Raw genomic sequence first — 15,222 nt, 5'->3', positions numbered from 1 at the left:
CATATAGCAGACGGGCGCGGCAACGGCGCCGTCCCTAAACTTGAACTTGAAATGCTGCGAAAACAAAATTCAAGAGCAAAATGCCGGCAAAAAAAACGCAAAAAAACAAGTTGAAAACAATAACAAGAGAGAGAGCGCGACGCAAACTCGACATGGTGATACCCTGTAAGCAAGCAAAGTATGCGAATTCTGTCAGCTTTAATGCAAATTATATTTGCATCACGCATCGCATGCTTAATCTTATAAAAATACATATATTATATATATTTATTTTACATATAAATGTTTAAGCGTCGCATTAAACCATTGCTACACAGTTTGAGCTGAACAGAAGCGCCTTTTTTTGACTGCTTTTGTAGGGTATAGTGGGTAATAAATAGCAGCTCTCTCTCTATCTTTCGCGCTGGCCTCTCGCTTCGGCAACGTGTCGCCGAATGCCGCCGACGGTTCCCGAAGCTTTTTAATGCAAAATTGCGATTCGGCTCTTCACTCGCGAATTTGCGAGCCGACCAATCAGCACAATTGGCGAGCCGAAAGCTGCCGCTATGTGCTTCGCTCGCGTTTGCTTATTTTTGGCACAGATAAGTCGCCATTTTCGCGCAAAAACAACTCGAAAAGCTGACGCCAACTAAAACTAAAGAACGCCAAAATTGTTGAATTGTTGAAGAGAGTCAACTTGCTGTTGAATTCCATCTCTTCTGGCGTCGTTTCTGTTCTTTCTATTTACTATATTGACTATTTCGCGTGTGTGTTGATTAAGTCAATTGTCTGGCACAGTGGGAAGACACGTGGTTAGCTAGCAGCTGGCATCTGGAAGTTGAAAGAGCTTTCTGGAGAGCGTGTAGAACCTGAGACACATTAGAATAAGCTTAGCTCACATGGCATGCTAAGTAGCCGGAGCTCTTTAGATATGTTTATACACCTCAGAAATGGCATTACAATAATAAATTTTAAAATGTGCTTTTATTGTTTTATTTATTATTTTATTACTGCAATAATAATATTGAGTTAAGCAATTAATTATATATGCTTTGTTTGCATCTTTATAGCTCAACAATAAAATATTTTGTAGTTCAATTCAATCGTTCAACTATTTTTAACCAAAATTCGATTTGCTGCCGCTTAGCACGTTCGCCAAAATATTAACAGTTTTTTCGCATTTAGCTTTCGCGAGCGCTTTCATTAACAGCGCGGTTCTTTTCTCGGCTCGCGGATCTTATACTCGGCAAGCTTGATTCGCCTGCAAACCACATGAATTGATCTTATTACGTTGTGAATGCCTATTATCCCTATTGTTGTTCATTGGCCAGGCCAATTGATGCAACCTGCTGGAGTTCAGCTGCCACTCCCTGACTTGCAACATGTTCCCTATTTTCCCAATTTCCCAACAATCAGAGAACACCTTCGCCATCCGCTGCCAACTGGCAACATCATCGAATCGTGTGACTTTTTCATGTCTTTCTTTTTACATCAAATCAAAAAGTTAACTTTTCCCAGGGTTTTTGCCGGGTTGCATCCCGCATATCCACCGACAGATGTGTGTGTGTGTGTGTGTGTGCGTGTGTGTATCCTGTTGCTCGCGTCCTGCACGCATACCCTTAGCTACTCCTACTCCTGCTCCTTCGCAGTCGCAGTCGCCCCTGCAACAGAAGCAACAATCAATTTGTGCATTCGCTTTGGTTTCCCCTTCCCTCCACTCCTAGTGTGCAACGTTTATCCTTTTTTGTGTGTCACAATTTCTCGTCATTCTTTTTCTGGTCCTTTGTTATTGCTGGGTTTATTGAACTATTGATTCCAAAGGCATTTATTGCACTATCACACAGGTTATCATATCGGGGATTTGGCTGCGACAAGTGATCGGTGAACTAATCGCATTAATCTACACCTTTCGCAAGCTTACTTACACGATATAGAACATAGGAAAAGACTTGCATTCTTACCTGTCTTGGTTCCCCCTTCTACACGTCTCGCACAACGCGGAGTTTGCTTAAGAAATTTTCACACATTTTTCATTCTCATCTGCCAAACAACTAAGTCAACAATTGCACGGCAGGTATTGCAGCAGCAACAGCAGCAACAGCTCAGAAAAGTCGTTGTTTGGTCAAGAGACGTGTACGTGGAGATTCTTTTGGACCAAAACTCAACGCAACAGGCGCAAATTATTTTGACAAGTGGCCGAAAAATTGTCTTGCATTGTTCAGAGCACTGTGTGCACAGTACGAATAGAAGCAGAAGAGACAACAACAGCAGCAACAATAACAACAACACCCAGGCTGTTCTCATCTTCGATGAGGGGCATTCATGTGAGCCAAGCACAAGACGCTCTCTTTGAGTGGCAGCGGCTATTAAGCCAGAACACAGATAGACAGACAGACGGACAGACACTCTACCAAAGTCTTAAGTGGCCTGAGAGATAGACAGAGTGTCTCTGCTATTGAATAAATATTGCGGCCCATTAATTACAATTTGAAAGCCACACACAAAACACACTCTCGCATTAATAATCGAGTGACATTTTGTCAATGTCTATTTTGCGACTGCCTGTAATTGTCTGCAATCATTTTGCACTCTCTTAAATGCTGCTCAATTACAATTCTCTTCATGCTATCTTAGCTCTCATCTAATATCCAATAATAATGCACAACAAGGTTGCATCTCATCTTCATCTTTTTATTGCCTTCGATTAATATTTAATAACATATATCTACGTTAATAAAATTCACTTAATAAATAAATGTATGACAAATTTGTGATCACTATAATTCTGAAAAATTAAAAAACTATACTTAAATATTAAATTTTTTTGCAGTTTCGTATTTCACTCTTAAACTGTCCAAAATATATTATTTATCTCTTAGCTTCGCTTATAACTTATTAAATTTAAATGTCGAGAAATGACATTCTTGTAACAGTCTAGCATTATTTCACTTGTTGTCAATTTAACATACATAAGTACCTTAAGCAAAAAATACTTTTTTTTTTAACAAATGTTCTACATTTGACAACTTATTCATTTGCTTCCTTTTCGTTATGTTCTTTGTATGTATGTCAAAATTTATCTACCTACTATAATTTGTAATTCTAAATATATTTGCAATTAAAAATAAGTTGTTAATTTTGTATAGCCCGGATGGCTGTTTATTTATTGCTCTTGTAGTTGTTATACACCATATTTGTGGTACAGTCGCCAAGCAGTTGAGCGCTTGCATCGCATCGCTTCGTATTGCCGGAAATCGCCAGCAATTGCACGTTTCGGTCTTCTGTGCGTGTCTTCCAAAATGTGTTTTTCTTTTTTTTCAAGTTTTTTTTTTTTTTTGAAATGCAGCAGCTACAACGCAAACAACAACGCTGCGACTGTAGAATAACAAATAATTAGCATTAACCACGCAATTGAGTGCAACAACAACGCAACGTAACAAAAACGCAGCGCAGCGCAGACGAAGAAGCGTTTGACAGCGAAACGGCGATTTGAGTGCAATGTGCAGGCACACATACATACAAATGCACTTATCGACACACTCGCACACACACACACACACGCACACAATCATGCAGAGACGAAAAAGCAGAGAACAGAAGTGGCCGCCAATCAAGCAAACAGAACAACAACAACAACGAAGCAAAAGCAGCAGCAAAGGCAACAGAGATAATACATTTTTGGATATGTCAACAAAGCGAAGAACGAAAACAAATTGTGTAAATGTAAAAGAAAATGCCAATGTTCTGCCAGCGAGAGAGCACGAATAAGATGGCAAGAGAGACAGAGAGAGAGAAAGAGAGCACGCGAGCTCCAGCTCCAGCGAAGTACGTGGGCGCAGTGAACTGCGTTTTGACTCGATCAGGCAACGCCATCTTAGCAGCGAAAAAGACAAACATGAAAATGTATGTATGTATGTACATATGTGGGCATAAGTTTATACATATGTGAGCGTGCTTTCTTGCTGTTTGCTGTTGTTGCATTTTAGTGCTGCTCCTCCATGCGGCATGTGGCGCGATGGCGGCCCTACGCCAACAATAAATGAAGTTTTTGCTGGCCTGCTTGTGTGTTGCATGTGGCACGTCGTCGCACTGTGAGTGGCATTCAAATTACAATGCAATTGCATAATTGTCACCATGCTCTCACACACACACACACACCGAGAGACGCACAAACACATGGGCATTGTGTCTTATTGCCTGTGTCTAATGCAGCCACAAAGGTCAACAAGTCACAACAATAGCCAAGGCGAGATGTGGTGACTGACACACGTTTAGGTCCAGTCCAAGGCAACAGATCCTGTAAATAAAGGAAGGCCAAATGAAAGTGAAACGCTTATCAATAGATACTGACAGAAAGAGACAAAGAGAGAGGGAGAGGGAGACAGATACAGTGTCCGAGCCTTGAGACTCGAGTCCTGTTGAGAACAAAGGACAAAAGCAGCGAGCGACTGACACACGCAGCAAAGAAGAGGGGGAGATCAGAACAGATGAAGAAGAAGAAGCAGAACACCAGAGAATGGCAGAAAATGCGACAATTTCAAATATATTTCAAGTCAAAACTGGCAGCTATCTTTGTAATAGGATCCTTTTTTGTCAGATCCTTGCGCGTGTGAAGCGCGACGACTGCGACGCGTTTTCCGCAGTCTCCCATTGTTGTTGTCCATGTTGTTGTTTATGCTGGTGTCGCTGTCGCGTAAAAAACCAAAAAAAAAAGAAGAAAAAACGAAACCAAACCCTCGCCCTCGTTTTCGTTTCTCAGTTGTCAGTTCTCAGCACTTTTGTGTGTGTGTCTCTGGGTCGCCAACTATGGCGTCTAATTTATGCCAAATATGAGACCCTCGATAGGATCATGTATGGTATGTCTACAAAAGGAAAAAGAAAAAGCAAAACAAAACAACTCGCTGATGAAACCAAGCACATTCCTGGTTCACAAGTGCAGCCAGCACGACAAATAGGAAAACCGAGTCTGCTCGACTGGAAGATACTTGTTAGTCACTTAGAGAGACTTTAAAAAGATTAACTTATTCTCATGTAATTGCTTATAATAATTTATTCACAATTTAATTATACCAAAAATGCAAAAATTACTCATAAAGTGCCAAAGGTCTTAATTAAATGGTTTAGCTAAAAAGTCACTATAATAACATATTTTTTTGTAAATATATTTATAAGTGTAGAATCCGTACAGCACAAAATTTCACCTGAACAAAACATCGAAGTCATTTTGTAGAATCCAGACTCCATATAGCCGTAAGGGAATAGTATTTATAACTTGCTATAGTTACTGATATTTAACATATAATATATGATATAAGTTTTCGTCAGAGAATAGATATTTTCAATAAGTTCCCAAAAATTTTTGAATTCGAATCTAATTTTAATGCGTATTTTCAAATATTTCCTGCTTCAATTGAGTAACACCTTCCTATCTGTCCAGCCTCCCAGCTCTTACAAAGTAGGTTTTCATCCTTCAGTTACAGAATTCTTTCCATATCGATAGGGTTAGTGCTGCTGTATCTTATTTTTCTTCAAGTTATAATACTCTTTTATGCTCTCTGCAGAGGGTTTAATAAGATAAAAAAAAGAAGCGTGAAGGTTGGGTAAAACTTTCGAGTCTCTTGCTGATATTTACTTGACGCCTCTTTTGGCATAAGCAGCGCTAACAACTACAACAAAGCATTAACATTCTGGGGTTGTCGTCTGAACGGTTGCAGTTTGGCTTAGTTCAGCTTTCCAGGGCTTCAACCCTCGAGGCGGCATGGCAGGTCAACTGAGAAATAAAAAATTTGCATGCTGTCGCTGCAAAATTACCAGATACAGAAAAAAAAAACAACTTTATAGTAGTACATGCCACACGTGACGCACTCCACATTCACGAGCAATAATGTCTGCAAACTAGGTGAGGCAAAAAGACAGGGGAAGGTAATGCAGAGAATGTGCTTGGGGTGTTTCGATAAGTACTTTACGAGGCACAACCCTCGTTTTGCGGATTTTTTTATGGTTTTGCCCAAACAGCGGCAAACAACATCAAAGTTCATACTCGCATAATATTTTCAGTTCGCCTGGGTGGTAGTAGCACTTTAACTAACGGTGGTTGCTCTTCTCCAGTTTCGCTTTCGGTTGCAGTCACAATGCCTGCTCCTGCTCCTGTTTCTGTTGCTGTTCCTGTTCCTACTTCTCTCCCTATCCTTGTCGCTGAATGAGCGAAAACCATTCGCATTGGCTGGCAATTGCAATTTTATTTGCGATGATGACTATTCAATCGCCATATGGCAAATCGCATTGGCGATTTCGCAACTTTTCTACAGAAGGTTTGGGGTTGAAATCGACACCCGACACAGCCTGCTTCTTGTGTGGTGGTGGCAAGCGAATGATGGGAGGAGCTGTGCGAAAACTTGTGGCAAAAATGGCGAATGCCAAGTTAAGAGACTTGAAATAAATACACGAACAAAAGCTAAGCTGCTTTTGATATTGGACAACGGAATGCAGATGAATGCAATTACTTTATTCGATGTGATTATTAAGAAGGAACAAGCTTGCTGCAAAAATATATGCAAAGATAAACAACATTGACATTTTGAATTATAGCGATAAATGCAAAAATTTCGAGTTGAAGCTTAGCTGAAAATGCTAATATATTTTATAGTAATCTTAATAAGTTCAAATTTTATTCTTTACACCCCTAACTACACTGTCACTCTCACTTTAATTAACTCCAATAACCTAAAGGGATTAAATAGTTTCCTATTCTCAGCATACTTAATTGGACTTTCACGTTAATTTTGTAAATGCTGCTCTGAAGCTTTGGAAACTTTTATTGATATTGCAAAATATATTTTTTTTTTAAATGAAATTTTTCATATGAAGAATTGTTTTCATATGTTTTCGAAGTAATAAAATTGCAATACATTTGCCATTTTAATGAAAATCAATGTTCGAAAATATGTGTACAATAGATGAATGCCAAAATTGCATTACTCGCACAACAAAAGGATGCAAATTAAATGTCTTAAGTACATTTGCATAATTCGACTACAAACTCAAAGAGTTTCTTTTACGAGGAAAACAAACTAATCGAAGGGCGACTAATATGCAAATTTTGTTGAAATCAATCGAGAGCTGAATGAATATCGATCAAAATTGATTTGTTGCCCGGTGCGCGGAAACCCAAACAGACTGCACCCTGCATCCTGGACGTCCTGGCCACACAGCTACCCGCTTAACCCGAAAAGTGAGCAATATACCGAGCAAGAGATCCTGCTCAAGGAGTTGAGAGAAGCGTGAGAAAGTTTCCTTAATGTTTTTGCACGCATAATTTACATAATTTTGTCTAGCCAAACTAACAAGGAAATAAATTGCAGTCGCATCACATCACATCGCATCGCATTCCCATTTTCCTATTTTCTGCTTTCTGTTTTGTCGGTTTTCTATTTTCTATTTTCGATTTCCTTTACGATGTTATGCAAATGAGCTAATGTTGTTGTCCCTCTTCAACCCCCTGCCAAGGGCATAGAGTGCGAGCGTGCCAGCATGCTGTGAGCAGCCGCTCTCTGGCGCCTTTCGTCCACTGTGCGCATAATTAACCCCTGTTGGGCGATTGTCTGTGCGCCGTGTCCTTTAAGGCCTGTCTCTGCGGCACTTCCTTTGCAGTAGCATTTTCCGATTTTCCTATTTTCACTTTCGTTTTGCGTTTTTGCCCATTTCGCAAAGTCGCTGCGACGCTTCTTATGCAAATTACGATCGCAAATGATCTCTCCCCGAACCCTTTTTGCGCCAAGTGAAAATCTTGTGCTGTTTTTCACGAATAAAATTAACATATGCAAATTATTTATTCAGTTCAGAGATCTTTGCACGATCTTTGGCACCGCTCTAATTTCGTAGTTTGCGGTGTCAGGTACACGGGAGACGCTGCAGTTTTCCCGACCGTGAGAAACTCTTCGACATTAGCATAATTTTCATTTTGTTGAAAAAGTCGTGAAAATTCGCTGCACCCAAAAACGATCATACGTGATCGTTGCAAAGACACTGAAGATGCATTTATTTCGGTTTTATTAAAATATGTCAATGGGAAAAGTCTACAAAGAGTCATCAGAGGGATCGCTCCGATCGGTGGAGTCGCTGCTGGAGCTGCTCGAATCACTTGAGTCGCTGTCGTCGCTACTCTCCGGTGAGGATCTCCGCTGTTGTTTCTGATCTTGCTGTTGCAGACTGCAACTCTTCTTGGCCACGCAATTTGTGAAATAGCGTGCTCGTTTCCTCGCCGGCATCCTGCCCCGCATCCCTCTCGGACACTTGCGTCGATGTCCACTCAAGACCTGATTGATGGTCTCCAATCGGCTCTCGAGGGAGCGTTGCAAGTCCGCCTTCTCGTAGGTGTTCATGTTGCGCAGATTGAGCTTGGTATGCGGTAGCATCACCTTCTTCATTCCTAGCAGCGTCTCGTTGTTGAAGTTCTCAAAATCGTACCACTGCAGACCATAATTATCGCAGGTTATATCTTCGTTCCGGGCAATGATGTCCATGATCTCATCTTTCACATGCATGGGCATCATCGCAAACTGTTGCATCATCGTATGACGATCTGACTTACTGAAATTAGGTTCCGCCTTAATGCCATTTGGGTAGCTTGTAGCCAGGACATTCATAAGCTTGTGCCCATTGCTTGACACCATTCTTTGTCTTCTCCAGTACTCCTGGCCAACCAAGTATCGTTCATCCTCGACCTGGCGACATGTATCGAGTTTCTTGCTCAGCTTCTCGATCATAAAGTCAATGCCATCCATTAGGCCCTGTTCCCACCTGGCCTGTACATTATAGGGAGCTCTTAGGCTGCCATCCATCCGCTTCACCTCGTAGAGCAGCTCGTTTAGTTGCTTGTTATGGGGCTGCAAAGAGATACTTTCCAGGGGCACAAAGAAGGCATTCCCATAGACTCTCTTCGCCTGTTCCTGGCTCTGCAGAAATATGTTATCAACGGTCATATGGAAATCCTCGAGCGTCTTAAAGGCATGTTTGCTAATCCTCTTGGACAGCGCGCACCACTTCTCCTTGAAGAATTCCCTCACTTCTTTATCCACCTCATCGACGTAGCAATTCTGCAGCTTCTTCAAGTCTTCGCGACACAGACGCTCCCTCACTGTCAACGTATTCTCCGATGGCAGGTGATTGCGTTCAGCTTGTGGATTCTTGCTGCTGGGATATTCAGGTCCTGGCGGCATTTGGTCCAGGACTTTAAGGAAGAACTTCTCCAGCTGCAAGCCCTTCCGGTAGACAACCTCGCCGGTACGATTGAATTTGAAGCAATTGTTGATAACTAGTCGAAAGTCATCGATGAGCTCATCGACACCTTGGTAGTATTGGTTCTGGACACGCTTGATGATGGTGCCCACGTCCATAGGATCGGTGATGATCATATAGTAGGCGGGCACATTTAGCAGCTCCGAATCGACCGGTTGCATGAAGTCAGGGGCGAAGGACTTGCCGGGTATCTTATCGAGAAGTTGTCGCTTCAGAAATTCGATCTTATTTGTGTGGACACCACACCTGTCCGGTCGTGGAAACACCTCCGGCTGGACTCGAGTCGGCAGCTTTAATTTGACCATGAGTGCCTTATCGGGAAATTGGATTATGTAAATGCAATTTGGACTGCCATCACAACTCACCATTTAGCAAGCCTTGAAAGGGTTGCCTTGATATAGTTAGCTTCTTAGGAATCCGAATTAAAATCAACTTTAAATACTTTAGTTCGATACTCTATCCAGGTTCCGTGCGTTGTGAATTTTTACCTCGAACTAATCTAGTTTCTCCTCGCAACTTTGACAGCATTGTCAATGCCTCCAGTGTTGTGCAGCGCATCGTATATTCAGTTTGACATTGGCATGGCAAAAATATTGATGATACGTTATAAATAGACCAAATAAAATATAAAATAAAAAAACTAGACTAACAATGGCACTTCAAAGCGGAAGCAACCACCTAATGACGGGGGATGGGAGGAGTTGTTTCAGCTCCAACCGCCCTTGTCTAATATATTTTGCACCACTTCACACGCAGGCCGCCTTCAAGTTGTCCTCGGTTTTTGAATGAAGGAGGAGGAGGAAGAGAGAAGAGCGACAGAGATGCGGCAATGGGACATAAAAACTGTTTTTTGCAATTTACATCAACATTTTTATCACCCTCGCCCTCACACCCCGGACGCCATATTCACATCCTGTTAGCCAGCACCAGCATGAGGAGCACAACAACATGCTTTTCCTATTTACACATACATACACACTTACTTAGACTCCCCCGCACCACAGTCTCCCCCACCGCCGATTACCTTCGCATGTACCATAAGCCTAAGCAGCGCCCAGTACAATCTGCTTTTGCTTTCGCTTTTGCCTGCGTCTTTTTGCGACACTTAATTACACACGCATACGCTTCATTCCACTTTGCTAGTGGTTGCGACACCTTCCCCATCCCTCCTCCCCATCCAACACATATCCCGCACCATGCTGCCCCGCCCACTTCCCATGGGACAGTGCGGCAGCATACGCATCTCTGTGTCTCTCCTTAAATTTTCTGAATTTTTGCCACCAATTTGCCTGCTGCAGTCGACTAAGCTCTAACAAATTCGTAAGATCTTTTGAGTGTGCAACTCCACAATTATTTGCAACCACAAACTAAAAAATAATAGTGGCCATAACTATGACCCTTTGGGTCAAGCAGGTTTAAAGAGTGGACGGGCCCAGTAAACTATATTTAATTGCTAGGCCCGTTTTGCTTTAAATGTTGTTTACAAAAAACGAAATGAATAATATTACTTGATGTTATTGAGAACGTTCTTGGGTTGATTTTTCCGTTAGTAGCTTCATGGCAGGTATCTGACTTCTAAACTATCATCATTCTTGATTCGCAAAATCAAAGAGAAAGCTTCGGCTATGAATGCGATGTCCATTGATTTGCAATACCTGTTAAGGGGAAAAGATAATGAGTAAATAAACTATTAATATTTATTTAGTTCAGGAATAACTTTTACGATTAACTTTTATATGATCAAATTTGTTATTTAATCAAGCCAAAGATTACGCCTTTACTTTATACTATGTTAGAATAACGCATTGACCTCCCATGAATAACGCATCTAGTGAAGCAAAATAAGGAGTATACTCTGGCAAAAAGGTTGGTTGCGATATATTCAAAGTGAAAGCAAAGAATTTTTTTATTTTCAATAAATGTGAATCTTATAGCTTTGGATTAGCTTTTTAATTAGAGCTACTAATGGAATAATTTATCTGTTCACCTTTACTTATTTTTTAAATTTATTTAATTTATCTTTTTTTCACTGCAAATAGTTGTACATGCGATATTCCCATGTTAAGAAGGCTTTTATCTAAAATTGTGTGTCTTACCGATTTGTTGGCAGTTCCATGCAAGTCTCGACAACCAACTTCTCGAAAGTTGTTTTGTAATCCAAAAAGAAAAACCTCCGAGGCTTAGTATGCAAGAATCCTCCATGGTTTCAAATATCCATTGAAGGCTTAGAATATTAACTACAATATTTTAGGCATGGTTTTTTTCTGCGATCAATATCATGGATAGTCTTATTAGTTTTTGCTGTGTTCGAACTAAAATACTTGCGAGCTCCTTCGGATAAGTTTGAGAATGTTCTCTACTTATTTGCAGGGTTTTTTTTTGGGGCTAAGCCTACTCTTACCATTTCTCTGTTAATAATTTGCTTTAAAGACAATTCGAAGATTTTGACATTCTCACTTATCTTTCAAAAACTCTCAGTAATAGATATATTCTTGGATGATTCCTCCGTGGAATAAAAGACCATGGAAGGCACGCGGAAGCTACATGTCAGAATTGAAGCATTGATATCTTCTCCTTGAGAGTCTTCGACAAGTCCCATATCTGGATGATGGTCCAAATGTCAGATTTCCTTCGAGGTAACTGCAAGTACAATTGCTTTCTTTTGTTGATAGAAAAAAGGTCTGCACATAAATTATTCCCGGATGTTAAATGTGGCGATTAAATTTTATTTAAGTCTAAGCCTACTCTTACGGTTTTGTGACTTACTATACTTTTTTTTGACAGAGATTCAATCATCCAACTGGGCTTTAAATTGGGTAAACTAACTTCTCATATTGGCTCTTATTTTGAGAATATTATGGAACTCTTTCAGTGAGACATATATTACAATATATTATTTATTTAAGTAATATATATAAATTCCTCCTGATTTTAAATAATAATCCATAATAATCCATATATATTAGGATAAGTTAAATGCTACATTTGCATTTTACATGTATACAATTACAGTACTTTTATTGTGATAAATTAATCTAATTTATGCAATTTTTTAAAACGTCAAGATCCACAAATTGAATAAAGACTCAGGTTAGCAAAATGTTTGTATTCTAGTAGAAAATAAATTTAAACTTAATTATGTAAGACATAATTTACACATTGTTAGTCGTTAATTCCAGAGAGTTATAAATTTGTTCTTCTAATTAATATTTAATTAGTCAATTCATGTTCAATATCTGTCAATATATTTTCTGTAAATTGCATTGCGATGTTTTGCAAAAATATTTCGTTATCTGCTGTTCTCATTGAATATTTTTAGAGGCTCTTCATATATGAAGAAGCCGCAGCGACAAGTGCAGCAACGGGGCACAATGTACAGTCTCTGCAAATTCATTGCTCGTTAACACACACACAAGCATCAAATGCGGATGGGACTCAGACACACACATACGCACACATAGATGTACATTCAACTGTCTCGAGACTGGCGCAATCAGAAATGCGAAGAACGTATGCAATGCCACATTGCGTGGCAGGTAGGGAGCAGAGATGAGAAGTGCAAGTCCCAGTTGAAGGTGTCAATTGTTGCCTTATCATGCGACCCCTGGCCAGAAGTGTCTGCAATAGTCCCACGTCTCACGTCCCCTTCTCCTTCTCCTTGTCTGACCCTGACCCTGATCCTCTGCGTCCTTTCTTTCCTTAATTTTGTGTTTTTTTTTTTTATTTTTATCTCTGACGGCGATTAATGCGAATAAATTTTATAGTCGAAAATGAAAATGTGCACTCGCATGTGCTCTAAGGTCTCCGTCTTTTGTTGTGCGTGTGCGTATTGTGTGCGTGTGTGTGAGAGTGTTTTCTTTTCGTCCCTTTTTGGCCAGTGTTTTTCTTTTGACTTTGACTTTGTGCCTTGGGCCTTTGTTGCAAGCTGCAAGTATGTGACTCGGCACCTGCAACGATGCCTGGTCCATTTTCATTCCCGTTTTCCCGTTTTCCATTGCGCGATCTTGCAACGCAGTTTACGAAAGGGAATTGGTACTCTGACGCTGACTCAGCAGCATCCATCCGCTAGATAGCGCAGATCGGGGTCTGTTTACCCCTACCTCCAAATTAAGCAGGGCTCGCCTCGTGCAACAGTGCAACAGGCTGACTCTTTAATAGCCTGACAGGTACAGGCTGGCCTCGCATTAGACGAAACTGGTTTGCAGCTACCCTCATACACTTGCCTCTCCCCCCTGCCCCTCTCATCGACTGTTCGCTCGATCATTGTTTGGCGATGTGTTAACCTTAAGCGATTTCTGGCTGGGATTCTTTTGTGTTGAGCATGTGACTTTTTGGGTTTTTTTGTTTTTTATCCTCGCCATCAATTCAGCGATCTATGATTGTGATTTTGATATAAATTTATGTACTATTGCCCATCGGCATTTGGCCATTGTGCGGCACTGTGGGAACGCCGCGAATCCTGCGCCCTAACAATGCATTCGTGCATCGCGATCAGCGATCGCAGCGTGCAACATAATGATGCAGGTTTCACTGTCTGCCCTTGGGAATCGCATTCTAATGCCATAGACAGATGCACTCTTGGTTGCACCAATACTCCAGCACTCCCACATCACTCACACACACACGCACACACACACACACTAGCATAGAGCACACACTAAGTTTTATGGCTTTGCTTCCGGAATGGCGGAAAAAGCTGCGCGCCTCGTTTTTATTCGCGGCGCCGAGTGAAGAACGCTGCGCAACTCACGACCCCATTGCATTTGCTGTGTTTTATCTACATACAGTAGACACTCGATAGCTAAAATCCCGTAAACATTGAGAAGTAATATAAGAACATATACTCAACATGTAGATAATTTAATGCATCATTGTAAAAATTGTTTTATTTAATATTATCTTTATAAATTTTTGATGGCTTTAGAGTTTACTTTAATGCCTGTCTGTGAAACTTAAGTTGAATAAATATGGAATTCAATAAAATAAAGCTATGTAATTCATCTTTAATTAAAGCTAATTATTTTAACCTTACGTATCCACTCTTTTTTATTGTTATATATATATAAGAATGCACTTTTTATTTAGAAGTGTACTAAATGAGTCTGAATTTCTAATACGGTAATATTAGATTTTAAGCTATCTCGAATGACTCGTTAACCAATCATCTATTGAAAAGTGTTTTATTGTAAAAAGTTTTTAGTTCTGAGTTTGCTAAACCGAAGATAGACTGTGCAGTAAGATATCTTGAATAAAACACTGATCGCAAAATTAGTCAGAGAAGTATGCCAATTAATTGGTGGTTCGATATCATTCTTCAACAGCATTCTTTATTTTAAATTAATAGGAAAATAGAATCTTATATATGTAGATTGCAGTTATTTACTCCGCCACACTTAATTTAAATTAAAATAGTTTCTTTTACAGCCAAATTTCGTATAATACAAAAGAGTTCTACGTTGCGAGGGAACACTGTAGAAGTGTGCGTAAACAAGCTCTTCGCGAGTCGCGAGTCCCATATGCAAGTCAATGACCCTGGTGCGTGGCCGGGGTCGGGATCGGGGTCGGCAGTCGGGGTGGCGGGATAGCGGGGAGACGGGGAGTGATAAACATACTGCCGAAACATGGGCCATCCGAAATGTTGCAATTGCAATTCAGATGGAACTTTTGGGATGTGGCGCCCGCATCTTTGTCAATAAAAGAAAATTGATTGAGAAATTGTGAAAATATATTTCGTAAAGCGGACTGTGGAACGGGAGGGGAAGCAGGGAATGATGACGGACACGGAGGGACATGAAGCACGGCCCATTGTGGAAAATGCCACAATTAAATAGCAAACAAATTTCTGCCAATTATTTGACATTAATTATGAACCATCATCGGCAATAAGGGTAAACAATTATGAACTGAGATGGACCTTAATACGCAGATAATGTTGAGAACACACCC

At 40.4% G+C, this 15,222-nt stretch overlaps 1 protein-coding gene across 2 annotated transcripts; it reads right to left on the bottom strand.

Annotated features, from left to right (window-relative positions):
* Positions 1-7,944: 7,944 nt before the first annotated feature.
* LOC117571306 (uncharacterized) lies at positions 7,945-12,044 on the bottom strand. Of its 2 annotated transcripts, none has more exons than XM_034253377.2 (4): positions 11,678-12,044; positions 11,373-11,607; positions 9,642-10,931; positions 7,945-9,587 (listed from the first exon to the last, which is right to left on the bottom strand). In XM_034253377.2, the coding sequence occupies exons 3-4, from the start codon at positions 9,642-9,644 to the stop codon at positions 8,055-8,057; spliced, it is 1,536 nt and encodes a 511-aa protein (XP_034109268.1). In that variant the 5' UTR covers positions 9,645-10,931; positions 11,373-11,607; positions 11,678-12,044; the 3' UTR covers positions 7,945-8,054. The 2 variants fall into 2 exon arrangements, with proteins under 2 accessions (XP_034109268.1, XP_034109270.1); XM_034253379.2 differs by lacking the exon at positions 11,678-12,044 and having other exon boundaries at positions 11,373-11,540; positions 11,598-11,668.
* Between the last annotated feature and the right edge of the window lie 3,178 nt (positions 12,045-15,222).

The sequence above is a fragment of the Drosophila albomicans genome, chromosome 3, assembly GCF_009650485.2.
Source record: "Drosophila albomicans strain 15112-1751.03 chromosome 3, ASM965048v2, whole genome shotgun sequence".
NCBI lineage: Eukaryota > Metazoa > Arthropoda > Insecta > Diptera > Drosophilidae > Drosophila > Drosophila albomicans.
This window is presented reverse-complemented; position numbering and strand designations above follow the sequence as displayed.